This window comes from Mastacembelus armatus, chromosome 10 (assembly GCF_900324485.2).
Source record: "Mastacembelus armatus chromosome 10, fMasArm1.2, whole genome shotgun sequence".
Classification (NCBI taxonomy): Eukaryota; Metazoa; Chordata; class Actinopteri; order Synbranchiformes; family Mastacembelidae; genus Mastacembelus; species Mastacembelus armatus.
In genome coordinates this window covers 6,610,121-6,637,555 of record NC_046642.1, presented here as the reverse complement: position 1 = coordinate 6,637,555, position 27,435 = coordinate 6,610,121, and the positions used below count along the sequence as shown (strand labels likewise).

The following is a 27,435-nucleotide window of genomic DNA, read 5'->3' as shown; positions in this document are numbered from 1 at the left end:
TGGAAGAGAAGAGAAGAGAAAAACACACTTTTAGAGAAATAAGACCCTGGTACCACAAATTACTGGTCTGGTGGTTTAAACTGTGACAAATTAAATTCTATCCAAAACACAGGTTCAAGTCCTTGTCACCATGTCCTGCCTTTTCAAGGGGTGAAAAAGGAAAAGGTCAGTATTGATCTGAAATATTAGTCATTTCTGCTCAGCTTCAGCTTTAATTTATACATACATTTGCAAAACCCCCTTTCGATGGCAGTGCTTTCACCTGGAGGTGAAAATATATTTAAAGTTTTCTAATTTAAAGTTTTCTAATATTATAAATCACTGTCCACTGTTAAACTTGAAAATTAAAAAAATAAATATGACACCTTAATAATTTTGAAAAAATAAACTATAGTACTATTTTCCTACCATAAAGCTCTATGTGATTACATTTTCATAGTAAAATCTAAACTTTTATCATTTAACTCATTTGATTGGAACTACGGTGTAGCAGAAAGTACACTGGCACAAATTTTATACAACAATACATTTATTCCATTTATTAAGAACAGAATTTATTGTGCTGGAAGAGATTTCTATTTGCTTTTCTTAAGGTTTTTCTTTTTCTAAGGTCAAAGCAATGATTTGCTTAATCTCAACTGAGCCTTTAATGGTAGAAGGAACATCATCAAAACTGCAACATGCTGCATTCACACATTCAAACCATCTGCCCGTATGCCGCTATTGTGCCAAAGTCATCACATAGATTTGTTACCCATCATTTATTTATTAATACACATACATATGAACACAGGCACCCTTGATCTGTGCTGCTTCCATCTTTAACTCATAAGCAGGTCACCGCCGTCTCTGACTATTAGCGCTTTCATAAACTACACCGTTTCGTACACACACACACACACACACACACGCACACACACACACACACACACACACACACACCATCCCGCTTAGTGTTACAACAGGAATACAACACCTATTGATTCTCTGTGGTTTTCATGTACAGAAATGGAGACAGAAATGAGAGCAGAGAAAAGAGCACAGAGAAGACGGCTATTCCATCAAAGCAATCCACAGGGGATCAGACTGCACTGACACACTGATACAAGCTGGTAAAGCTGCATATACAAAACAAGTCATAGAAGAATACAGGTCCCAAGTGCACATAAAAATTACAGTATATCAGAACACAAGATTGCTCAAAGACATGTTACATTTTAGAGTAGGTTGAACAAAAACATAGCAGACGCTTGAGTTATAATCTTTAGAGGAACTGTAGGCGATAAAAAGGCCCAGTCCTTTAGATTTGACTGATTTTTACTAAACACATCCTGAATATTAAAAAGAAGTGATTTTGTTTGAACCATGATTTCTTGGCCCCTGTTTCTGATGCTGCTGTATTATTCTATCAACATTTACAGATTAGAAATTGGTTGCAGCGAAGCAAATCAACTCCTGACCATGCACCAGATGTGCCAGTAATTAAATAATATTCAACAATTGGATCCATTTTCTGCCAGATCTTTTTTTTAAAATCAATGTTATCTCATAATCCAAGTAAACAGATATATCTCCAAATTGACTTGAGGAGAAATAGAACAAATCAAATGATGAACCATCATTAGAACTTGTGAGACTGTTAAAATGGTCAACACTGAAAGCATGAGTAAATGAGAGACCTATGTTACATTAGAAATCCAGGAATTTTCTAAAATTTATAATACGGTGTAATTTTTCTGGTGGCTTGTTAGAGCTAATATCAATACAAGCCAGTGGAACCTTTTGCTTTGTTTTTTTTTTTTTTTTGTTCTTTGTTTCACAGATCATTAATTTCACTGGATAGAAAATAGGGTTCGTTTACTTTACATATCACCCGAAACTTTGTGTACTCAGAGTCATTGTTTCAGGAAGAATGAGACTGAGTGGTCGTTTTTTATATCTGAAACCCATTCATTTTTCACGTTTGACAACGTGTTTTTAATGCTTTCAGACAAGGACAAGGTCAGTTTTCTGTCTGAAAAATGGTCCAAATTCAAGATGAAAGGATTTTTATAGCATCTGCAATGTGTTTGTGCCTAAACATACAGGGCAACCACAGTCAGATTTCACTGACAAAAATCAAGGTTAGTTTGTTTTACGTACTGTCGTCACAACTGTTCAAAATAGACTCATTACCGGGGGTTTGCTATGTTTTCGCTAACACCCACGTAGCCTTAAAATACTGTAGACTGTTTTTGCTTCACTCTGTTGATGTTACTACTTTCCTTTCTCTTTAATTCTCTCTCCTTCCGATTTTCTTTCTACGTTCTCCTCCCTGCCAGTATAGCCTCAGTGGCCTTGGTAGAGGGATAAAGTTTCACACTCACTCTCACTTACACATACACACACACGCAGATCAGGAGTGCCGCTATGGTCAGCCCTGTCAGGGGTGATTCCACCCAGTATATATAATTTAATTGTGGAATAACAATAATTTCCCCCTGCAATTTCCCTGTCAGTTACTCTCCCACTCACTCCGTTTAACCCCCCTTCACATCCCTCTGCCTTAATAAAGTAGTGACTGGACTGACTCAAGCCAAGATAAACACTAAATACAACATTTAGAGATCCACAACTATGTTTTATATTGTGGCCATTTTTTTCCCATCTTATTTTACATGCTTCTGGCCATGGCTGTACTCTCAAAAATTGTACTCTTGGATTTGAAGCGATTATAAGAAAAAATGTGCATTTTGGCAAAGAGAAAAATTGCTGTAGAAAGATCACATGTAATATTGCTAAGATACAGAGAATACATAACTGACAGGAGAGCTTAAACAAGAGCTTGGCACTGAGAAATGGGAAACAGCCAGAATACTGTACACCTGCAAACCTCTGCATTTGAGTCAAAGCTTTGTTTTTACAGTGCAGAGTATCTGATTGGTTTAGATGGGGACTTTCCACAGTCTAAACTTTCTAATTCTGCAGCCTTGACAGATCCCAACACACCATACTGGACTTCCACCACAAAATCACACAGTGCACATTGGCTGTGTAGTCATGATCCCATTTACAAATGTTTCACAACTGATGTTATATGGTTAGGAAAATTCTTTGTGTACTGTGTATTAGCATCCTGTGTTGCAACTATTTCCAAAGTGACATTATGCTTTGAGTTAAACACTTTTTTTTTTTCCTCCGGCCTTTTCACTTTTGTGTTTTGTGGCTGATTTTAGAGCTGATGGTACAGTATATTTAATGTGGCTTCATATCCCGAGTGTGGAGTCACAGAGTTTATGATACTACTTAACATGATTTATAGGTTAAATAAGCTGGTCAAAGACAGACAAATGTCCAGATGTAAATTACCAGAGGCTATTTAATCTTTTACTCCCAGGTAGCGCTAAAGCAATCATGATTACATAATTAGTCAGTCTCTAACATGGGATCCAGCGAGTAAAGTACAATTTTATTCATTAAACACTAACTTTCTAGCAGTAGTAGAAGTTCGTGTCAATAAAAAAAAAAAAATCATAGATATGGATTTTTCCCACAGATTTAGGCATATATTTTACTAGAAACTGTTGATTGATTTTTAGAGAAAACAGTTTTGTTTTTGCAGGCACAGTAAAAGAGAGCTCAAGGACTAGTCCAACGCACACAATGTTTCTATTTAAAAAATGTCTATTCAGCTCTATTTTTAATTTGAGGGCCAGTGACCTCTGCAGTGGTATTGCAGGACAGATGTGTATTTACGTATGGGCCTATGTGTGTGTGTGCACTACTATTAAGTGTGTACTCTTGAGTCAGCATGTACAATACATTCTTGCGTGTGTCTGCCTGCATGTGTGTTTTCGATGTGGTGGCGTTAGCCTTGCAGTAAAAGGGCCTCTACAGTCAGTGATGGAGGACACTCTTTAAAAGCAACCCACCAGGGAGATGCTGCTGGTGCATGCTTGTGTGAGTACTGTATGTGTGTGTGTGTGTGTGTGTGTGTGTGTGTGTGTCTGTGCGAGAGAGAGAGAGAGAGAGAGAGAAAGCTAGAGAGTGATGTTATCATATGTGTCTGCAGCCTACAAACCTTACTTGTGAGTCTTATTTCACTCCCTCACCATCATACACAGTCTCACATACTTAACTGGTTATTTGCAGAGATCCAAACATCTTTTGTTCTACTTTTAAGATTCTGGGCATTAAGCTGAGCAGGAAAAATACCCTAAACAATTTTGGCCATGAGATACATTTTTCAAAATTTTACACAACGTTAATGGATTTTAAGGAAATGACGGAGGTTACCTTGTGTTCTCAAAACACAGAAATTTAGTCAACATTCTGCCAAAGTGAAGTTTTTGTGAGCTGATTAAAATAAACACAAAAGAAGAAGTTTCCACCTTTCTTTGACTGGTGAAAGACAAAAACTGCTGACATGCAGCAAAACTGTGATAACGTGTTAAGTTTAGAAAATTTTATCAGCAGATACAGTGTGTGATTCCTCTTCTTGAAGTCATTCTGAGGGACTTACAGCTGAGAGTGAATGGCAACATTTAATAACACATATCTGAGCTGTTCCACATGCAAGCAAAAAACTCCATTAGTCGGACCTGTAAAAATAAAACAACTGGAAGGCCTTACTGCCATCGTAAGAGTTTGATGGACATGATGGTTTTTATGTCAGAAGAAGCCAGTGAAAGACTGTTCTTGTTTATAAAAGCAATAACTTACATGTTCACCAAACCCCTGTGACGTCAGCATCGTAACTTTATATTTACCCCACAGCTGCTTACTAACTGCCTCGTGTCATACTGAAATTAACACCCACTAATCTCGTGGTTTAAGACTCAAAAGACAAACAAGATCCCATTTGTTTACAGCTGTTTGTCATGTAAAAGTCACTCTAAGTAAATGTCTTTGGCAAACAGTAATACCATAAAACATTTACATTTTAAATTGAATGTTAACAATCATGATTAGATAACGTGTACATGTTTGTCTGGTTGCTCCTGAGTCTTGTGTGTGTGTGTGTGTGTGTGTGTGTGTGTGTGTGTGTGTGTGTGTGTAATAAAGTAAAATTTCTATTAGTCCCTATTATGCTCAATCAGCCCTAACAGATACAGATCAATACACTGACAGAATGTCTGAATTACTACAGCCACTAAAACGCAACACAACAATGTGTAACTTTATGACTGTGATTACTACTGATATTGACTTCATGTTCAGTACAATTATTCTCTCTCATAATCACTAACATTAGTTATGGTCTGTGAAAAGGAACAGAGTGAAGGGAGAGCATTGATGACTGGATTACCAAACACAACATAAAACAAACCATAAAATGTAGCTTTTGTAATAGCATCTAAGGTCATTTTGGTGTTTAGTACTTTTATCGTACATCAAATAGCACATTTACTGTACATTAAATTTGTGACCATATACTACAATAGCTTTGTGCACCACTGTGTCAGATTGACTTCAACAGTTGCTGGCACTTCTTTTCAGAATAAATTTAAATGTCTATTACAGTGTATTATTTTACAAATAATGTTAACATTTATTGATGTTATATTTACAAAATTCTAAGCATATATTAATGCAAAAAATACTAATTAAATATTCTTCCTCTTCTTTCTCTTATCTAAATATTAGAACCATTAACAGAAGTATTATTATTTTGTGTACCAGAAGCTAAACTTCATCAGTGCAAGTGTAATAAGATCATACTTATTTCAATTATTCAATTATTTCAATTTTCTGTAACCATTATTCAGTTTTTCACTTTTTCTAGCATGTCTTATTTTAGATGGAACTCATGGGGGCAAACCTTCTTGTGTGCTTGGACCTGCTCTGAAATCTCAAATCAATACTCTCATTGTAGAAATGAAACCACAAACCGAAAAAGCACAACAAAGCAATTTTATGACCCTACTTACAACATTGCTTGTAAGATGGATCAAACTGACTCTAATAAATGCAAACATTAAATAGAAATCCTTGATGTGACAAAACAAAGACTCCATAAATACACATTGTTTATTCAGGATCTTAGCAGCTGAACATCATTAGTATTATGGTGAAAATTTGTCTCAGTTCACCTCTGCAAGCAGGCTGCTGCCCCCCAGCACCAGTTCCACATATATCTTTGTGCGTGGGACATATCTTAATTGGTGTCAGTGCCAATCATTGATCAGTGATCACTCATGAAGAGTACCAGGCAAATGCAATTAACAACCTAAACAGATAACTGGCTGCTGTTTAAAGCATCATAATTTTGCAGCCAACTTTCTTCATGTTATTATTGGAGGATTCACCTGCAATAGCAGCTGCTGTGTTTTTTTAAATGTCTGAGTTTTGGTAGCTTGTTATTAAGTTAACTCAAGCTAACGTGCCTGTTTACAAAATTGCTATGACTGCAAACATATTGATCTGAAAGATTAGGGGAAAGTGTTATTTGGCAGAAAATAAAATGGGGTGAATAGCAAAAGCTATGGGCAGATATAAATCGTATCAGTGAGAAATGCTGATTACCATTCATAGCATGCAAGATAAACTGTGGAGCCAGTGTAAACATTGATTTTGCAGCAGTATGGGTACAAACAGGTTTAAATTCACCCACTGAATAGGAAGATCCTTGGGTTCAAACTTTATATTATTACCAAGCATGAATGTGTAGCTGCATGTGAAGATTGTGTACATTACGTGCAATACAATAGTTTTTACTGACTTACTACACAAATTAACTGTAAGATCTAAAACCTAAATATTATTTCTTTTGCAAACATTAATGGTTTTTAACATGGTTATGATTACAGGCGCGTCACTATGATTTTCTCTTAAATTCATAGTGAGATCTGTTGTTAGTCTTGGCAATTTTAGTTCTTATTCAGCTGTGGTAATGCTAATCACTTACCAGAAATTACTTGTCAGTTAAATAGGTGACCTAAAAACCATAGGCTGTAGAAAAATGTAAACATGCTGTCTGTGATGTTAGGTTTCTAAACCGATCTTTGCCAACTGTACTCGAGTTTTGCCATGGCCGCCATCTTGGCAGTTACTGAATCCAGACCATCTGGGCCTCACTGCAGTAGTGTGGTGGCAGAGACGTCTCAATCAAGCAACCATGTAAGTACAGAAAGTTCCAGCCAAAGGGAACATAATTTAACCCAAATACTGGAAATGGAGAGGACATCCTGGACATCCTGGTCTTTATTACTGTGACACTGTCAGGCAATCAGCTGATACCGTGCCTGGCCAAGAAATAATTGGCCCATAAACCCTATTAAAACAGGTTAAAAATGGATCAGGTGATTTTGTTGAGTTTCGCACTAATGTCATACATACATTGTGAAAATGGCAATAACAAAAACTACAGCATGAAACATCATGGTGCTATTTTCTTGTACTAATGTAACACTTTGTAACAATTGTCAGACACTCACTATAGATTGAATGACTCCTGGGAATATTAATCAGTAATAGAAAGTAGACATATATTTATTTGCTTTAATGGGTTTTAAATATTTTATATTACACCCTAATGCTAGCATATTAGTTTAAAACAACTGTAGTGTTCAGTGTATTCACCTACAGTTTGACATGTCACTTTGACATGAGTTCTAACAGGAATTTATTTCTCTGAGAGCTTTCCCACACAGACACTGACAAGGGGCCAACTATCGAAAGGCCTAAAAGACTCTTTGAGTTGCTTGAAGAGCCCTCAGCATCTTCCCTGAGGCCTCATTACAGCTTTAGAAGAAGAGGCAAAAGGCAATGGATGGACACTTCACTCCCTCAATCACTCATTTGTTTAACCTCTTCACACCTACCATTCAACCTTTCACTAGGAAGAGAGAGCCACTCGGAGAGGCCCCAAAATCTGTCACACTTTCAGTCAAATAGCTCGCATGATCATTTAACCACTTCACCATTTCTTTTCACTCTTTCACCACTGGAGAAATGGTGGAGATAGAGATAAGTATGTACTGTATGTGTGCATGCTTGTGTGTGAATGTACGTACAGCAAGACAGCTGCACATTGTCAAGCTGACTCAGACAGTGAGACTCACTAACCCTTGAAGTACAGCACAATAGCCCACTGCTGTGGTTCTGTATATGCAGGTGTGTGCAGGGAGTAGGTGAGTGTGTGCATACGTGCTATTATCAATGAATATGGATACATTTGTTCATTGTGTGTGTGTGCGTGTGTGTGTGTGTGTGTATCTCTTAGTGGGTATGTTCAGCAGATGAGGACAAGGATATAACTCTGAAGTAAAAGCATAAATGTCTTTGTAAGTTTAGCTGTTTGTGTGCGTGTGTGTGTGTGTGTGTGTGTGTGCGCGTGTGTGTGTGCGTATTAGTGGGATGCTATGGTACACATGCCCCTGTCCTTCACTCAGCATGTGTCTCTGTTCATCAGCAGATTTCAGCTTGTAAGTTGAAGTTATTTTTGACCCAAATGACTTTTAGCACTGAGCTCTAAAAATCTGAGGTCTGCAAACAAGCTTTCAGGGCCTTTAGGTATAAGGGTTAAAGGCTTTTAGTGGTTGAATTGTCTCATATTTGAACTTTCCCACGGGGTTTAATGCCTACTTTACTGCTTTACTCTGGCAACCTGGTGCTAAACCGTGTATGCACAAGAGTGTTTTGTTTGTGTGTGCATTTTTGTGCTTGTGCTCCTTTGTGTATATGTGCTGTTGCATACATATATGTGTATAGGTGTGTGTGTGTGCAGACTAGTTTAATAAACTCTCAAGTGTTTGAACAACCAAAGTCACGCAATTTACTCTTCTCATCTCAAAGAAAATTGACATTTTCAGAGTGTTGCCATTGGAAACTACCCTGGGAAAGCTCAACTGTTTACAACCCAAACTAAAAAAGCACTCCAGGGTTGAGATAATTTGTAGCTAAGGCACTTTCTGAACACATTTTAAACTATTTTGCATTTTAGGACTTCAATTACATTTATGACAAAGTGAGCATATGACTGACAACTCATCAGGTAAAGCATGAAACATTATGTTTTTCATTCCATAAGCAAAAAAAAAAAAAACACTTTATAAGTGAAATCTTGACATTTTTAAATCTGGTCTTTTATTTTCCTGCTGAAAACAAGGTTGCACAGATGGAGATGAGAAAAGGTTTCTGTATTGGCGCTTCAATTACAGAATAATGGATGTTTGCATTATTCCACAGTGAGACCAGTAGGTGCTCAGGGCTGCAAGCTTTTCAGACTTCCTGAAGTTAAAAGGAAGAAACTTTGTCCAATAATGTGCCAAGCTCTTGGCGAAGAGTTATAACAGATTAAAATGTGAAATACAAAGGTATGTCAGTGAAACCCTGAGGTGGGGTGAAATGGGACCTGGAGAATGAAGCAAAGTTACCAAAGCTGCCCATAAAACCACAATCTGATGATGTTGATTTTAATGCAATTATCTGACACTGGGGTACAGGATAATCATCACTGGACAATTCCATGTGGTTTGGCAGGAAGTTGTGTGTGTGTGTGTGTGTGTGTGTGTGTGTGTGTGTGTGTGTGTGTGTTTGTGCGTGTGTGTGTGTGTGTGTGTGTGTGTGTGTGTGTGAGTGTGCTTTGGCCTTCTGACAAAAGAAAAAGGTACAAGCTAAAAATACAGGCGGGTGGAGACAGTCAAAAAGAGAGATGCACACAAATATGAACTGATGAGACCATTACACCTTAAATGAGAACAAATTAGACTGCAGATTGCCTCTCTGCCTTAACTCTATTTCTTTCTTCTGCTTTCTGCTCATCTTCTTTCAATTGCCTTTTAGCTCAGCTTGATTTCCACCTTAAATCGTTTTTATCTCACTCTCCTCCTCTCCCTCATCACCATCTCTCCTCCTCTCTCCTGTCCTGCCACCCAGTGGGATGTGATTAATTGTGCGTGGGTCAGACTGCTGGCACCAAGCTCTTCCGATATGTGACACTGTTCCCATCTCTGCATAAGCTCTCTGCTACTCTCCTCCTCCCTCTGTGTGGATCATCTGCTACTGACCCCGTGTAATACCTGCGTGACTGTTTAGGTATGTTAGGACTCCCCTCCTCTTCAGCATTATCTTAGGTGAACTTTTATTGACACAATCACTTATTTTGTGTCAACACTGGTTTGTAAAAAATAGTTTATAATCCAATCTTTGTCAGTTTATCCAATAGCTGTATTTTACTCCAGCTTTAATTCCTCCCTTTCTTCTTTTGCTTTACCATCACCTTGCTTCCTCAATTCCATGTTGTACCTCCTCCGACCCCTCCGACACATCATTTATGCCTCTCTCCAACCAGCAAACATTAAAAGTGCTTCATAAATCCACTATCATTATTCCAAAGGACACATTCAACTGTCACAGTTTCACTTTATCTCAGGCTGTGCGTCTTTTTCGCTGCTCTCCCCACAGCTACTTTCTTCAAATCCCAAACAAATATGTCTAAAACCACTGTCATTATTTTGAAGACAGTTGTTACCTTATACACTTATCTGAGACCTTCTCTCCAGGCTTATTTCCCCAGTCTTTTCTTCTTTCCCTATTCTTCCCAAACTCATACAGCCATTTTCATACAGCTTTTTCTAAACTTTCTATTTTTCTGCTCGCTACTGACCCTCTCTCCACTTTTTTTTGACCTTCCATCATGTCGTCTGTCTTTATTGCCATTTCTCTCTCTTTCCCACACTGCCCTCTCTTTCTATCCCCCCGTCCCCCTCCCAGGTCAGACCCTCTGTTTTTGCCAGTGCGCTGGTTGTTGCCAGGGTGTGATGGCTCTGCTGAGCCCGCTGACTCAAACAGAAGCCAAAAGGCCAGCCAAACCAAAATCACTGAACAGCAGAAAGCTAGACTGCTCTGTTCTCATCTGACCTCTCCGTACAGACACACACACGCACATACATTTCAAGATGTGGTCGAACATTTAGGGCATATATATAGACAAGTATTGACAAAGACGCTTATTAAAGACATTATTATCTATTTAAAGTGAATTAGCTTTCTGAGGAACCTCTACAGTATGCACACACATGCAGAAACACACACACACACACCCCAGTCTTTGTATTACTAAGCTTTAGGTTCAGGAACAGTTCGTTTCAGGGGCTTCGATCCAGCGCCCACGTGTCGGGGATATAAGGCAAATCTGGAGGCAGGACAGGACCACAGAAATGCAACATTAGTGAGGGCGGCTGAGGCTGGACACACAAAAACTGCTAGGGATATTCTGACATGTAGGGCAAGCACACACACACACGCGCACACACACACACACACACACACACACACACACACACACACATGCACGCACGCACGCACGCAAATGCTCGCACAGTTTTCTCTCTAGCCACTAACATTTTCTTTGATTTTGACAGTTTCACCAGAGGAGCTACACAAACAACTCCCATAGCTGACCACAATGTGAAGTGAAATTACACTTAAGGCGATCATCTGCACAAACATACACACACAGACACACAAAACTGTACAGTGTATCATTAAGATGCATTTTTTTCTTACCTTACTGTACTCCTGAAAATGAGCTGCAGGCATGACATGATATTTTATACACTGATTTAAAGATTACTTATTTGTTTTTAATTTTCATACATTTTCATTTCCCACCAGGTGTGCGCAGCTGGTCAAGTGTTAGTGATGCTGTTTATTATTAAAGATATTTTTGGCATTCTTTGTGTGTATATGAGCTGATTTATTTGAGACAGAGGCATCATTAACATTCTTATTTTTCAAACTTTGGCATCAACCAAAAAAAAAAAAAAAACAAAACAGTTTCAGGACTAAAATGTGGCTGAGAAGTCAAAAGCTCCCTGTGTGGAAATACATTTCATTGCCTCCAGCTTACAAGCTTGATATGTGTCATTCTATTTTTCTTGCTGCTCTTCTCCCTTGACGTAATAGGAAAAAAAAAAAAAAAAAACAGCCCTAGAAGAAAGTATTCTGGTTTACTGCTTGGTTGAATTATCACTGAACTGAAAGATTTTTGCATACCTACTGCAGCAGATTTTAGAATCACTAAAAACAGATAAACAAGGACAAGGTGGGACATTGACAAAAAAAAAAAAAAAATACAAGAGTGACAAGAAGGGGAGAGGAAGGAGAATGAGAGTATACATCTGAGACGAAGAGGAGAGAGAGGATGAGGGGGAAGAATGAATCAGAAAAGACAGAAAGGAAAATATTGCAGGTGATAACTGACTGAGAAAATGTATAAAGACAGAAAAATAGCAGCTAGCAGAAAAGGAGGAAGACCTGTTAAAGTAAGAAGAGAAAGATGAAAAAGAGTGTGTGCTTATAAGACGAAGAGTTACCGGCACAGTGAAAGTCACCTTGTGAAGTTACAGTGCACAGAGCAACTCTGTCCGTTCTCCCCTTTTGAATTATGGCAGTCGCTGGTTGGCCCACAACCCTTCTGCTAAACACACACACACATATGCACACATTTCCCTCTGCTCTGACTTTTCTGCTCTATCTTTTTCTCACTCTCTCCCTCTTCCTCTCTCAGTGGTACACCCTCATCCAGAAAGCTGTAGTCCCTGAAGAAAAGCGATCATAAAATATGCAGCTGTTCCACTGCTCTTTAGAGTGCTTCTCAGACCCCAGGACTCTTTCCGAGTGTGTGTGTGTGTGTGTGTGTGTGACCTGGTAGTTCTTATGTTGTGGGGACATGAATCTGTTTATACAGTCAATATGGAGAGGGGGGGGGCAACATCCTTATGGGGACAAAAAGCCAGTTTTAGTGACTTGTTAAAGATCAAGGTATGCTAGGGTTCGGTAAGTGGTGGTTATGGTTATGACTAGAGTAGGTCTTTAGAAAATGAATGTAAGTCAATATAACGTCCACTGAAGCAGGGGTGGGAAGGAGGGAAAGTCATATATGAGTCCTTGCTTTTCTAACCAGCTTGCTGTTCCTTTCTTCATCTCACTCTGTTGGTCTCTCCCTCACTTTCTGTTTGTCCTGGTCACAGTTTCCCTTTCTGGAAAACTGAATTCAGTTCAGTTCAGTAGATGCTACTGACATCTGACCTGCTTCTCATTCACCCTCACAAGCTTTAACACTCATTCACTCCTTGCCCGCATCGCCTTTTTTCTGTGATATCAGCAAAAAGATAGGATGAACTGCAGGGGGGAATCAAATAGGGATGCACCACACAGCCCTCCACCTTTTTAAAATACGGCCTGTACATGCAAAAGATGCTGTCAGTAAAGGCGTCTCTTTTATCTAAGTCTTTCATCTATAGCACATTTGCTTTTTTTATGCCTCTAAGTAGTCCCAGCACCATAAAGCATTTGAAGAATAAGCCTGTGGTTTCTGATTCTATGTAGGTCATAAAATATCTATTTAGATTTAAAAAGGCATAAACTAATTACATATTGTTTTTCTACTTTGCTTCAAACAGTCATATTATTAAAAAGATTGATAAGTAATTGTTGAAAATATAGAACACCCATGGAAAATATTTTCGTGCTAAATTATATTAGCATTCAACTAAAGCGCTCCTGCATTCTTGTAATTTCAGTAAACGGCCATGTAGGAATTGAGCTTCTGGCTAAAGGACACTCCAGTAAATGCTGAATGCTAATGGAAACATGCAGTATTGGCTTTTTCAGGGACTAAAGTCAGTCAGTGATTATCTAATTTCTGATGGCATTGATGGTACAGTACAAACACTGTCATAAAGTCACAATCCATATCTGAACATGTCATTCAGATAAGATGAATGAAAAAGCTCTGACAAAGCAATAACGTTTAACACATACAGAGCCATTGCATATGTGGGATGAGGCTTTTTTTATTTTTCTAAAAACTCTTTCAAAAGAAGCAAATTCAACAGTGCACCATCTTTAGGGTGAAATGTAGCATCATGTAGTTTCCATCACCTTTAGAAACAAACTGCTGTCAGATCTTAAAAAAAAAGTCACTGAAAACTTATCTGCTTTACATTTTCGGACTGATATAGAGACACTTTTGACAAATGAAACTGATTAATTCTATTTATATCTGAAAATGATCAAGTGCTCATCATCTATTTTCATTAGTCTTAATTGTCAGGAGAAAAAAATCCTGAGTCAAAGGATCAGTGAACGAAAACCCCATCTAATTCAACTGGTTGAAATCTGGCTTATGAATAATTATTAATTAATCAGCTTCATATTAACCTGACATTGCTGCTCTCCACTACTCTTGGAGGTCTTGAAGGCATACACACACGTGCACACAACACCCACACATAAATACACACACACCAATACAACTGCAGTGTGTGCATCGTGTAGTTGTGCGGCTGTGTACGTGTGTGCGTCCCTGCCAGAACCATTTGTGAGTTTATGATTGCGTATCCATGCATTTATTAGAACATTTCTGCGTGTTTTTTCTCTCGGTGTGACTCTCCCTCTCTCACCGTGTGTGTGCCCTTTCCCCAGCTCATTGGGATGCAAGGTGCGAGCCCATTGAGTGAGAGCTGTCCAGGCTAGCTTTGGACTCATTAGCGTGCTCGTTAGGCCAGTTATGTTAAATCTAAATTACCATTCATCATCACACAGGGACCCATCATTTATTCTGATGTGGCCTGGCAGACACATGCACTAACAGGATTAACTCATTCAAAGACACGCGGACACACTTGCTGAAACACAGTGAAATTCCAACTCAGGTGTTAGCTATTTGGTAAGTGTTTTAAAATAGATTCTAAATTATTGATTGAAACAATCATAGGATTGCCCTTGGGAATGCAGTCAATCTACAAACTATGCCCTGCTACAGAAAAATTGGAAGACCATCGGACCATTGGAAGGTAGAGGCTATAAACATGAACTTCCAGGATTCTATTTTAATTAAGAAATTAGAAAAAAATTCAGAATAACATAACAAATGAAATGGTACCTGAATAAAGTGCATGAAAGAAAACTCTTAACTTCATATTCTGGAACAAAACAACACTTTCTTGCTATTCCTTATTGATACAAATGAACATAATAATATATCAAAAGACTCGATAACACAGAAAAGAAAGCCTGGCCTGCATTCAACGCTGGCACTCAGCATTAAATTAGCTTTCTCTGTAAAAACACACACACACACGGGCACACAGTCCCTACAGAAGGAATACATACCATCTGCGCTGACGTGACTGCAAAGACAAGGAATTCACAAGAATCAAACCGGCAAAGTGGATCAAGCGGCTCCTCTACCAAATATAAAGACTGTGTTTATCACATAATTACATTTCCACTTCTGCTGTGTTTATTGGCCTTACAAGTTTGAGCACATGCAGCTTTGACAATCAAAGTCTTTCAAAAAAGGTGGCAGACTGTGAGTGCGTTGAGTCTTACAGTAATGGTACTCTTCTCAGTCATGCATTAAAGGAAAATCATGTTCCTGTTTCACTTAATGTGCTTGTGGCAAAATCACAATTTTGACCATTGACACGTGAAATGGAAATTTTAGGAGGAAAACAGTCTTTGTATTTGTTGTAGCCTATTTAATAATCAGAGCACATTTCTCTGTCACACATTAATGGGAGTCCGTTAATAAACCCCTTAATATATTTATTAACAGCAATCTTTTCAGGACTTGCAGCTTTGGGCAGGGTCTGACCTGTGTAGTGGATACAGAAGCTGAAGACCACATGTACAGTATTTGTCGTTTTCAACAAATGAGCTTCTGAAATTCATCTCCAAATTACAAAACATATTTCTAATCTTCACCAGTAGCAGTTTGAAGCCTTCAAACGTTTGTATTGATATGAAAGGTCTTGTAATTAAGATTAACTTCAAACACTTAAAGTTCCCTGTCATGCATCAGCAACCCTCAACATTAGAATAACCATGTTTAAAGAATTATTTGCTGCTTTAATTGATTCTGATAGATGTTTGATGATAAATGGAGCAAGACCACCATGGCTTACAATCAGTTCATGCCTTTAACTGTGTTTGTAGATGACAGAAGATTTCAGGGTTTTTTTTTTTTAATCTTTGACAGCAACATCCCCAAACCAATACAGGCATCCTTGTGACAACTGCTGTTTTCATATAACATAATCAATGCTACTAATTCCTGGCTGGCCATTACAGAACCTTAGGCAGAGGAATGTCAATGAATTGACTTGTGTGGTAGAATAAAGAATAACATTGAGTTTAGCAGCTTGAGTTGTTGCCATTGTAGAAAGGGGCAGTGCTACTGTTCAGTTTCAGTCGTTTTTGTTCATTTTTTAATTGGAACCATGGTCCTTCCCTTATTTTAATCAGGTGTTTTAGTTTAGTCAAACATAAACTACAACTTAACACCAACCAAGGGTGTAGTTTCCTAATTACAAGTGAAGTGGTACCAAATGTTTTGGTGCTGAAAATTGTTGTAATTCTTCTATACTTGGCTGATCATTCTCACCTTTCAGCTCCCAGTGCAGGGCAGATACACTGTTAAAGGGCACCCTTGTTGCTTGATGTTAAGGGATACTGCATGAGAGTGTTTCTTCATTTTCCCAACCAAGTGTGACTTTAAATTACACAACATGGTTTGAAACTGACACAACAGTAAATATCAAATGTCTATTACATTTGCCAGTCTGTAAATCAATATGGTGCATCTGCTACACTGGCTTATGTTTCAAAACATTTGGTTATATAACCTCTGTGATACAAAGTCTCAGCTCTGGGCTTTTTCTTAAACTTTACACCTGCTACCCATGGTGCACCCTCTGACTCTGTGGCAAACTCCTCTTTCTGTATCAAAAAGCTTCTCATTGCCTGCCCATTTCAATGGCTCTGCAACTTTCTGTTTCTGTCTGTCTAATGAAATGTGGATAGTCTAGAGAACAGGTAATGTAATGCATTTTAGTGAGATTATATTATTTCAGCCATGAAAGTGACTCCTGTCAGATACAATAATGTTTTGTTAGACTCTTGCAGACAAGCCAAAAAGTTTCTTTTCAAAATTGACTGGCACCTTCCCAACCAATGACTCACTCTACTAATCTACAGGTACTGAAAGCGTACCGAAAATGACCAGAGCATGCTCATTTCCTTTTTCTCACTATGGTGCTGGTGGAGTTTATCTTCATTACAAGCCAGTGGAAAAGGACTGGACGGATATTAAGTAGAGAAAGAGATGACCTGCAGCAGGGGTCAATTCGGACGCATTGCAAGAGAATAGTTTAAAACAGGCTGCACGCAAGGTTAAACCAATGTGACCGACAGGTCAGAGTTAAAACATGTTAATGCTTGCCTTTCAAGGCTAATGTGAAGATAATTAGTCTCTGTTAGGATTATTTATGCACTGAAGGCAACTGCTGCTTGGATTTCAGCTGGTTTATCCATTCGCTGGGGTGACTTGAATATATACGCACCAGTTGTAGATTCTGGGATTGAAAATAATGCTATGGAAAACAAACAAAACATAAAATTATATACATGTTTTGAACTGAAATTTACTGATTATATATTTTTTCAGTTAAAAACATAAGTTCTTATCACTTCAATTGAATCACACAAAAGTCTTAAAATCGTAATTATAAGAAAAATAAATAAAAAAGAACAATCTAACTTTCAACTGTAATGTACTGAGCTTTTCAATCTCATGGTTGCATATCCACTCTGATTAAACATAGTAACATAGTCGTTGGGTTGTCCATCCTTACTTTGAGGAGCCCTGAGTCTATCTGACAGCTTTGGTGGTCTGGAAACAACAAAAGGCCAAATTGAGTCAGTCAGTCAGACATTTGTTCCATCAATAATTAATGCCTCCCTGCTCTCCTCCCTCTGATCTTTTCAATCTATTTTCTATCACTGTCCTTTTTTTAACCCACTAACATCACAACAGTTTTCTTTTCTGTCTCTTTTCTCTCCCATTTCATCTTCTTTTCTTTGTCTGATACCTTTTACAACTTTGTGTGCTACGCCACTTTCTTCTTGCCTCCTTTTCTACTTGCAATAAATGAAAGTTTTTGTCTGCATTTTCCTTGTACCTATCTGTTTTATGTGTTTGTTTACTGCTTTTCTCTTTCTCTCACTACCTTTTATTCTTTTTCTACCTATATCTCTCCATCTTCTTCCTCCATATCTTTGGGTTTCCCTCCTTCCCTCTCTATCTATTCCTCTTAATCACCTGGTTTGTCCCTCCCTCCTCCTCCTCAGGTCTAACAGCAAATAAATAAATGATGTCAGGGAAACTAGCTGCTTTTACAACACCAATACCACACTGCTTCTCCACCAACCCCCACCCCCCGATCTCTCGTCTCTTGCCTCTTCTGGCAAAAAAAAGAGGAAAGGATAGTAACCGCAGTCCTTTGGAGTCTAAATAAATCATAGCCCAGCAGTGCCTTGCTTTTACAACACTGATTCTCCACTTTCATCCTGGCAGCCATGAAAGAGACAGAAGAGAGAAGAGGAAACGAGAGAGAAAAAGACTATCTAAGGACATATGAGTAAAGGGAACACATATCAAAGGAAATGGTGAATGTAAAAGTGTCTTTAGTTGTATCTGCCTTTCTTCCTAAACCCTTTCAGGAAGCAAAACTCTTCTGTCAAACCGAGGCGACCGATTAACAGAGATTCAAACTGGTTTAACCTATTTGCCAAGCACCAATGTGTCAATGAGAAAACATTCAGGTGTTTTACTTCACTGTTAATACGTCATTTTAAAGATTACTTTGCGATATTTTTGGATACCGTACCTCTCAGAGTAGGCTGCAGACATTAACATGTCAAAAACAATGTCTTAATAATCAGTTGGTGCGACACAAAAATTATTGCTGCTTTTGTGATGTGTCAGATATTTCAGAAATCTAATCCAGTGTCTCATATTTATGTTGTCCTATAAAATAATAATAAAAAAACATTGCCCTTTATTTCCAGAGAATAATTGCAATGAGATTAAAAAAACTAACAAACTAAAATCTATTTAGCATTTTCAAAATGAGCCCAACACCCCAATATTCAGCCGTGACTCGTCAACACTTCTGCTGCGAAACATGTTAAGCAGCTCTGATAAAGCTGAGTCTACCAAGAAACAGAGGCTAATTAAAAATGACTAGATTAATTAATGTGGAGATTCACACAGCGCTGCACTTCTTTCAATTAACAGGACACATACACACAAATGGCTAAAACACACATTCACACACACGTAACATTCGCCTGCCAGCTAGCACTTAACACCGTCACATTCAGATACAAAAAAGTACTGGTCATCATCTTTAAACTCCATCATGCATTAATTTATTTTTAACTAGTTATGGTGATGGAAATAACTTGCGATAGTAGATTATTCACTAACAAATACAGCAGGCACAAGCACACAGATGAAGATGTATATTCATAGATGGACATGACATGCACTGAGACACAGGAAAACACATTAGTCAGACACACACTGACACGTGCATGCCCAGCCACACAAAAACACACATGCAGTCACACACATGCAGTCACACAGATGAACATTTGCATCCACACTAATCCCAGTGCAACCATAAGTAGGGCTTCAACTAAAATGATTTAGTTCTAACATTTTAAAATGTCCAGAAATACTTAAAGACAAAGATTTCCTGAAGATAAATAGTCAAAACTTCAATAAAATTGACAATCATGCAGTATGAAACAGAGAAAATCCTGCAAGTGCCCAGGCTATCAACCAAGTAGCTCAAATCATCATTACTGTTTCATAAGAGACGTAAAAAGATTAACTAATGGATTCATCATCTAATGCTAACATTGAACTAAATCTACAAATTCTAACAAATTCTTAATCTTGAAAATGAGTCTGTGAGGAAATAAGTCTCCAAACACAAATCAGTCCTCAAAAGACAGACACAGAAGACTAAACTCATTCGCACCCACATACACATTCATATCCAACAGCTTGTGTGCTCAGGTGCGCACATGCAACTACCTGATGGTGCAGTCACATGACCTCCAATCACTGCTACCTGTATCAACCCCATTTTTGTACAATGGTCACGAAATGAACCTAGAAACTGAACAGCTGGAGGAAGTGTGTGTGTGCGTGCGTGTGTGTGTGTGTGTGTGTGTGTGTGTGTGTGTGTGTGTGTGAGAATATGCATACATCTGAGCCTGAATGTGCATGCCTGAATAATGCGTGTTAGTGTATCTGTGTGTGTGTGTGTGTGTGTGTGTGTGTGTGTGTGTGTGCACGCATTAAAATGCTTGAAATGAAGATAAGTCCACTGGTAGAATTGCTTACTGTCATTCATGCCCTTTGCACATGAGCACAAACACATCCACACACACAGCCAGACACACACACACACACACACACACACACCTGGCTTTATTAAAATGTCACATTCAGTGAATATACTGTGTGCTGTCATGCTGTCTACTGTGAATGGGAATAGCTGCGTATTTACAGTGAATTGTAAATCCTGCCGAGCACTCAGCTGTCAGAGTCTTATGAATTGCTAATATGTTGGATCTCATGCTGCCCCCCCCCACGCAATCTGCCCCCTATCACTTCCATAATGCGCAGAGTGAAATGTAAAGCTGGGAAATCAAAAAATCTAACTTTGTTTAAAGGCAATAAAAGAAAAAAAGGATCATGAAACAATGAATTGTTGTCAGATATGTTTCACCATCTCAAGCAAATTCAAGTTGATATTGAGCAACTTTCAACACAATATCAATTCTTCATATATGTATTCTTCAAATTGTATACAGCTTCAGTATTTGGACGGGATCTGGTCCAGAGTTTAAGCTGCACTGTATTGAACCATTTTCCACTGTATTCTCTGCTCTCTTTAATCATTCATGTAAACACATTAGGCAGACTGCACCAAGAACAATTACATCTACAGCAGGATCTCGCTGAGATTTCACAATACCTGCCCTCTACTTTTTATTTTTATATAGTGATTATATATTATAGGGACTCCAAGGAAACAAAAAGCACACTGTACACCTAAAAGGATTTGTTTGCCATTTTGCCAAGAACATATGTACTTTAGAGATTTTTGCATTAATACATATTTTTCATAATCTGCTGCTCTGGTTTGTTACTTGTCCTGAGCGCAATTTTGATGCATTTTACCTAAACATATCTGGTGGTAATAGTTGGGCTCTCACAGTGTGGCTTGATACAGCAGAGGTTTAAGTGATAATGACACAGATTTCCTCCAGAAGCAGACAATTAGAGTTCTGTTCTTCATTTGGGGTGAAGAACAGATGAGAAAACATCAGATTATTGTCACAATGTGTTCTAACCATGGGAACTTTCTGCGCCTGTTCAAATTTAACTGTATTTATGTAAGCATTAGGACTCACTTCTTGTGTTTTTGTGGGTTTCACTTGATGGACCTTATGCCAATGTGTAATGATCCACCAGCATTTATGAGCATTATGTGCTAGAGGTTGGGACAGCAATGTCGACCTTCTCTTTTTCTCTTGGTCTTTCCTTTCATTTTTCCTCTTCTCTGCTGTTTCATCCTCTTATCTCTTCTTCTGCCTCCACATTTTTTTTATGTCTTTCTTACTGTACAGTTTTACCCTATAACCATATTCAGCAACTCTATCACTCATATTTTTACCTCTCAGCGCCATACAGCAGAATATGAAAGCACTGCCAACAGCCCTGCACACAAATGAACCAATGCTTGTGCCAACCAAAGAAATGTGTCTAATGTCTTTCCAGCTCTGTTTTTCATCAAATTAAACAATGACACTATAAACCTTGCACACTGTACTGTAGCATAAAAACTGGGGGAACAGTTCAACTGTTGCAACGAGTATACACAACACACAAACAAGCACAGCATCACCTTCTGTGTGAGAATAAATGCACACCATGAGCGCAGTCAGTCCAGTACACACACAGAATTGTGCAGATCGATACATACCTGCATACGCACACATGACATGAGTGTGGAGAAAGAAGACACCTTTCCTAACACAACCTACTGTGGCTGTCACCAGTCACACCTATGAGCACAGTGAAAATGTGGATAGATCAAACACACAAACTTGCACACACTCACATAAAACACACACACACACACACACACACACACACAAACAGCCACATACACAGCTGGAAGCAGACATGCAAGAACATTAACATGTTCCATTCTGTCCTAACACACATGGTGCAACGACAATGCAAACCACAGAGCTGAAACACTTCTTTCCTCACTCTGTGTGTGTGTGTCTATGCATATTTTCAGTGTATTCTAATTCAAGGACACACTTACCGCTGAATGAACAGGTACGCTACATTTCATCCTTACAAGCAATGCACACAAGTACTTAAACATGCACCACAGTGCACACAAAGACAGAGATATCGCTAAAGATGATTCACACAGAGAAGCATGTAAAGAAACATTTTCTCATTTTCTCAAAAGCATCTTAAAGTTTTTCTAATGTGCAAGGTATAGAGCAGATGTGGATAAAAAGAATGAAACAAAGATGAGAAAGAAAAGTAGATGCAGGTGAATGAATAAGGAATGTAAGGCAAAAAAAGAACGAACACAAGGGGAGAAAAGTATTCATCTCTACATGAAAGAGAAGATGCGTGAAAGGGTGAAAAAACAGAACAAGATGGGGAAAAGCTGATATTGAGAGGAGAAGAGCACAGAACAGATCTCCGCTTCACAGACAACACATTAAAAGGGGGAGAGGAGAGAAGAGGGGGACTCATGAGAGGAGGAGGCGGAGGAGGAGAGAGATGGAGGAGCCAGAGTAAGAAGACCGGGGGTTGTTTCTACTTACAGAATCTCCAGATCTCGCAGCGCTCGGAAAGCTCCATCTTCAATGCAGCTGATGTGGTTGCTGTCCAGTTGCCTGCAACGTGCACACAAACACACACAGACAAACACACACAGATGAGAGAGAGAGATGGGAGTCAGGCGCAAGTCTGCAAGGTCTGCTCAGCTGGGGGAGGGACTAACAATAGACGAGTTGCGTGAATGAGTGTGTGCCTGCAGGGGTGTGTGCGAGGTGATACCCTAGTAATGGGCTTCAGGTAGCAGGTAGGAGACACCAGCGTTACCTCCCTCTCCCACACACCCTCTGTCGCACACACACGCACACTCACTCTTGGGATACCCAGTCCAGACGATAGCACACAAGCTAAGGTTAAGTCTCTCACCTCAGCAATGATATGGCCAACCCTGAGGAGAGGAGGAGAGGAAAAGGAGAGCGTGAGAGAGGAGACTGGTGCGCTGAAGTGGCCTGCCTGGCGTCAGCCTATCACCTCCCTCCCCTGCTGCACGCCCAGCGTACACTGGCCACCGGGAAAGAGAGGGATGAGAGAGGTAGACAGAGCGAAGAAGAGAGTGAGTAAGTCGTAGCTGCTAAAGCCCACCCTGCTTGTCTGTTCTGTAAATATTAATTGCATTTTCTCCTCTCCCACCCCTCCTCTCCCATCCTCCTCCTACTCCTCCTCCTCTTCCCCATGTCCTCTTTTATTCTTTTTCCTCTCTCTGTAGTGAAAGAGGGAGTAATTTCATTACATTAGGCCAGCCAATCCATTAAGGGCCTTTTACCGGCTCTGTCAGTGAAACAATTTCATTAAAAGGAAACCTCCGTAAATCAACCTACAGTCACGACTCTGTCTCTCTCCTCTTCTCCTTCCTTCCTCTTGCTCTCTGCCTCCCGACTCTCTCCCTCTCTCTACCTTCCCTTCCTCCCTGGCTCGCCTGTCGCCTTTTACACTAGACTCCCAGATGCACCCAGTACCCTTCCATCCATCCTTTGCTTTTAGTTTAATTTGCTCAGCTCTAGGTATTCAAGCCCCTTCTGTGCCACCATCCATCCCTCCATCCATGAACCCAACAACCCCGAAACTTCCACTCTTCCCCCCACCTTCTTAACCATTCATCTCTCTGTCTCTCCTCCCCTGTCTTCTTCTGGGGAGGAGCAGATGGATGGATAGCAAATGAAAAGATTCAAAGGGCAGACATTTAGAAGTATCTTCTTGTTTGCTTTTTTGTCTTCCTAACTCAAGCAGAAAGGATGAGTGGCATTTTACCTGTTAGACACACACACTCTGATGACATGTACATACATATATGCAGAGGAAAAAAGTTGCCGAACATAAACTGAACACACACACACAAATGAACACAGGTCTATAACACAGTTTATATTCTCTGGGACACACACACACACACACACACACACACACAGAGGATGGCACATTAGTCCGTGCCCCAAACAGTAAAAGATAAAAGCATTGTCACTCCACCTTAATCTTCTCCTCCTTGTCCACTTCCCCATCTCATCTTTCTTCCACTAGAGCCCTCCATCGCTAATCCCATTTTTAACTTCTGTCCTTCTTCTTCTTCCTCTCCTCGTTTCCAACCATCTACCTTTTTCATTTTTCATGTTTTCTCTCTCATTCATAATCCATTTTCTTCTCCCTCTAGTGCCGTCTCATCTCCTCCTGATTCCCTTTCACCCTTTCTCTTATCACACTCCATCTATCCATTGCTAATCCTTTTCTTCTTTTTTTTCTATTATCAACCTATTAAATTGCCTTTTCTTCTTCTCCACATAGCCCCAGTGTCTGCTAGGCACACTGCAGCACCTGTTGTATCAGTCATGTCAGCTTTTAAGCCTGAGGAAGGTGCTTCCTGATACAGGAACTGGGTTTTCTCTGTACAGCAACAGAAATTACATTCCTGCTTCGGGACCAACATATTGTTTTGTTAGTTTGTTTTCCTTTATGCATGTGTCAGAACAATCTGACGGCTATATAAGCCCTGAGAGCGTCTGAGAAGTGCTCCACAAATATACTGTGCCTCAAAATGTGGCTGGATCTCCAGAAGCAGGTGTCATATAAGGTTAAAACCTGAATATCTAAGAACCTTATTAGAAATCATCTTCATTGACTTTCAAAAAAGCACAGTCTCCTCAGAAATAACAAACTAACCTGCAAAATCACAAAAAATACCTGAACGAGGCAATCACAATATGTGACTGTTTGTTTTGACTTGTATGCTCTTATTTCAATACATTCTGCATGCAAGAGGCTGAAGAGGCATTGATGACAGATTCAAGAAAAGCAGTACTAGTGCAGTGCGGCCAAGCACATTTTTTCATGTATTTCAACCTGATGTTGACCAGCTGCTGGAGGTTAATGCTTGGCATGAGTTCAGTTTGGACTCAAGACAGTCAATATCAAAAGACTGTGTGCCCACAGGCCAGGTTTGGCTTGCAACAGATTAATTTTTGGCCCGCCAAAGACTTATGGAGAATAAAGAGATGTTTTGATCTGTAATGAAAGTATCTTTTAGAGATACTGATAGTGATTTAGAGATAAATTGTTTATCATTTTGAAATGCAGCACTTGATTAATTGAGCAAAGGATCATTAGGATCATCAATATGGAGCACTAAATAAAGTTGTTTGTGTAAAAGAAAAGGAGCCACACTCTTGGTAAATGCTGTGCTTTGAAGCAGAAGATTCTTCTCCTTTTTTGGCTACCTTTTGAAGGGGAGCTCTGAGTCTGAGCATCTGTTAAATGACTGGACTGAAATGACTGAAAGACTGAATGACTGAAAATATAGTCCGGGAATCCTAGCAACATATGGTTGTGCTATATTTGTATTTAATGTAATTAAAAGACATGTTTTTGGAAAGTGGCACACAGCCTGATTAGCCATAGGGAAATGCATGGCACTGCCAAAGTTGTAGTATTCTAGCCTTCTTTTTCAGTACAGTTCTTTCCATACACAGAAAACAACAAGCAAGCTTAAGAGTGTGCAGTTCCACAAAATAAAGAGGTCTATTAAGTTTTGCCTCATTTTATTGGTCATTGTGATTTGATTCATACAGGTAGTACGGCCCAGTATAATGGTAACTGCATATACACTGGATAATTTCTCACCTTACAATGTCCAGTGCAAATGTCCAGTGTTAGTGCAGGAGGTAGTGTAACAGCTGTGGCATATATTGTATCAAAATGAAGAAACAAGCTATTTTGTAGTTTAGGTGAGAAACTGTACTTGATTAAAAATGGCAGAGATAAAGATGCCCACATCTTTACTCCCCACCAGAGTGGTGGGGTCTTTGCAAAGGGACAAGTGGTGAAACATCTTCAACTCTTCATGTAACTCTATGGAATTGTGTGCTGATAATTTTGAGAACATATTACCACCATCCTCCAGAAATCTTAAATCTGCAATTTTACTAGAATTGAGAATAACTGGTGGATTCATATTGGCAGCCATGCACTTCACCTACGGTCCTCATCCACAGTAAACGATTCCATCATCTGTGATATGATTGGATTCCTCTGACAGTTTTGTTCACTAAGCGCCCTGATTAGCAGTGACATGATTGGTATCAATGTGGGATGAGAGTTTTACTTTGTGTGTCTGTGTGAGTGTGTGTGTGTTCTCTGTATTTGAGTCTTTGTCTGAGCTTTCCTGTGTTCATGTCGTGGATGTTTATTACAGGGGGATAGAACTGGGGTCCAAATTTTAATTTACTTCCATATAATTAGTTTGTGTGTTTAATCATGTCTATCATAAGGTCTATTGGCAGACTGACTCAATGCTTCCCTCTGCTACCATCTGGAGCAACATGAAGCACGCACACACACACACCACAGCAGCCCTGCCACTCCACAAATCCATCCGTGAGCAACAACTACTGACTGAGTAATTAATACTGTTAAAATACAGAGAAAGGAAGATTCACTATGGCTGGGACTCCATCCAGTGTGTGTCAACAAATAATGTCTTATCAAATTTGAAACTTCATGTAAACAGCATAGTTTTTTGAGTGATGCAGAACATGTTGATTAAGGACTGAGAGACATACTGGAAACAATAAATAATAATAATAACACTACACCACTTCAGTAGATCATTTTGTATGTTTTGGCCAAATGTGGCCATTATGATGCAAATTACAACTGAAATAATACTTTTCTAATCTAACGGTTGTTGGACAGTTAAATTATTTATAGGTTACAGTAATTTGGACTGACTTATGAATGTTAAATCTTATTTGCTAAGACTAAAAATTCACCTATTCTTACATGTTCCCAACTGGCAAGCAGTGACTGATCGATTGCAGCTAAATCAGGAGAAATTTTATAGTATATAGTTTATAGTTGGTGACCAAAACATCACTTAAAATAACGTAGCCTTTTTTTTTAAATGAGATCTCACCAGCCCCTGTTTACTGTAATTTCCTTGGTGACTTTGTCTCTTGTCGTTACAAGTGTGCATATTTAGATGAAAACCACACCAGGAAAGATGAGGAATGCACACATGAGCAAACTAAAAAAGGCCATGGGATGAATGGACTGAAGAGAAAAACTGAAACATGGAAGTAAAAAAACAATATTGGAACGGGAAAATGAAGAACAGAGAAATACGGGAGTCAGCAGAGCTGGTGAAAGGATTCCAAGAAAAGGTGGAGTGAATGACTGTAAAAAAAAAAAAAGAAAGCAGACAAAAGACATACAAAATACATGAGAAAAAA

General features: G+C 39.0%; 1 protein-coding gene across 1 annotated transcript in view; it reads right to left on the bottom strand.

Annotated features, from left to right (window-relative positions):
* Positions 1-27,435, bottom strand: part of slit3 (slit homolog 3 (Drosophila)) — a 212,868-nt gene that overhangs the window by 61,912 nt on the left and 123,521 nt on the right. The window contains exon 6 of the mRNA XM_026330723.1: positions 22,708-22,779. Coding sequence (XP_026186508.1) covers positions 22,708-22,779 — 72 coding nt within the window. The remainder of the gene's footprint in view (positions 1-22,707; positions 22,780-27,435) is intronic.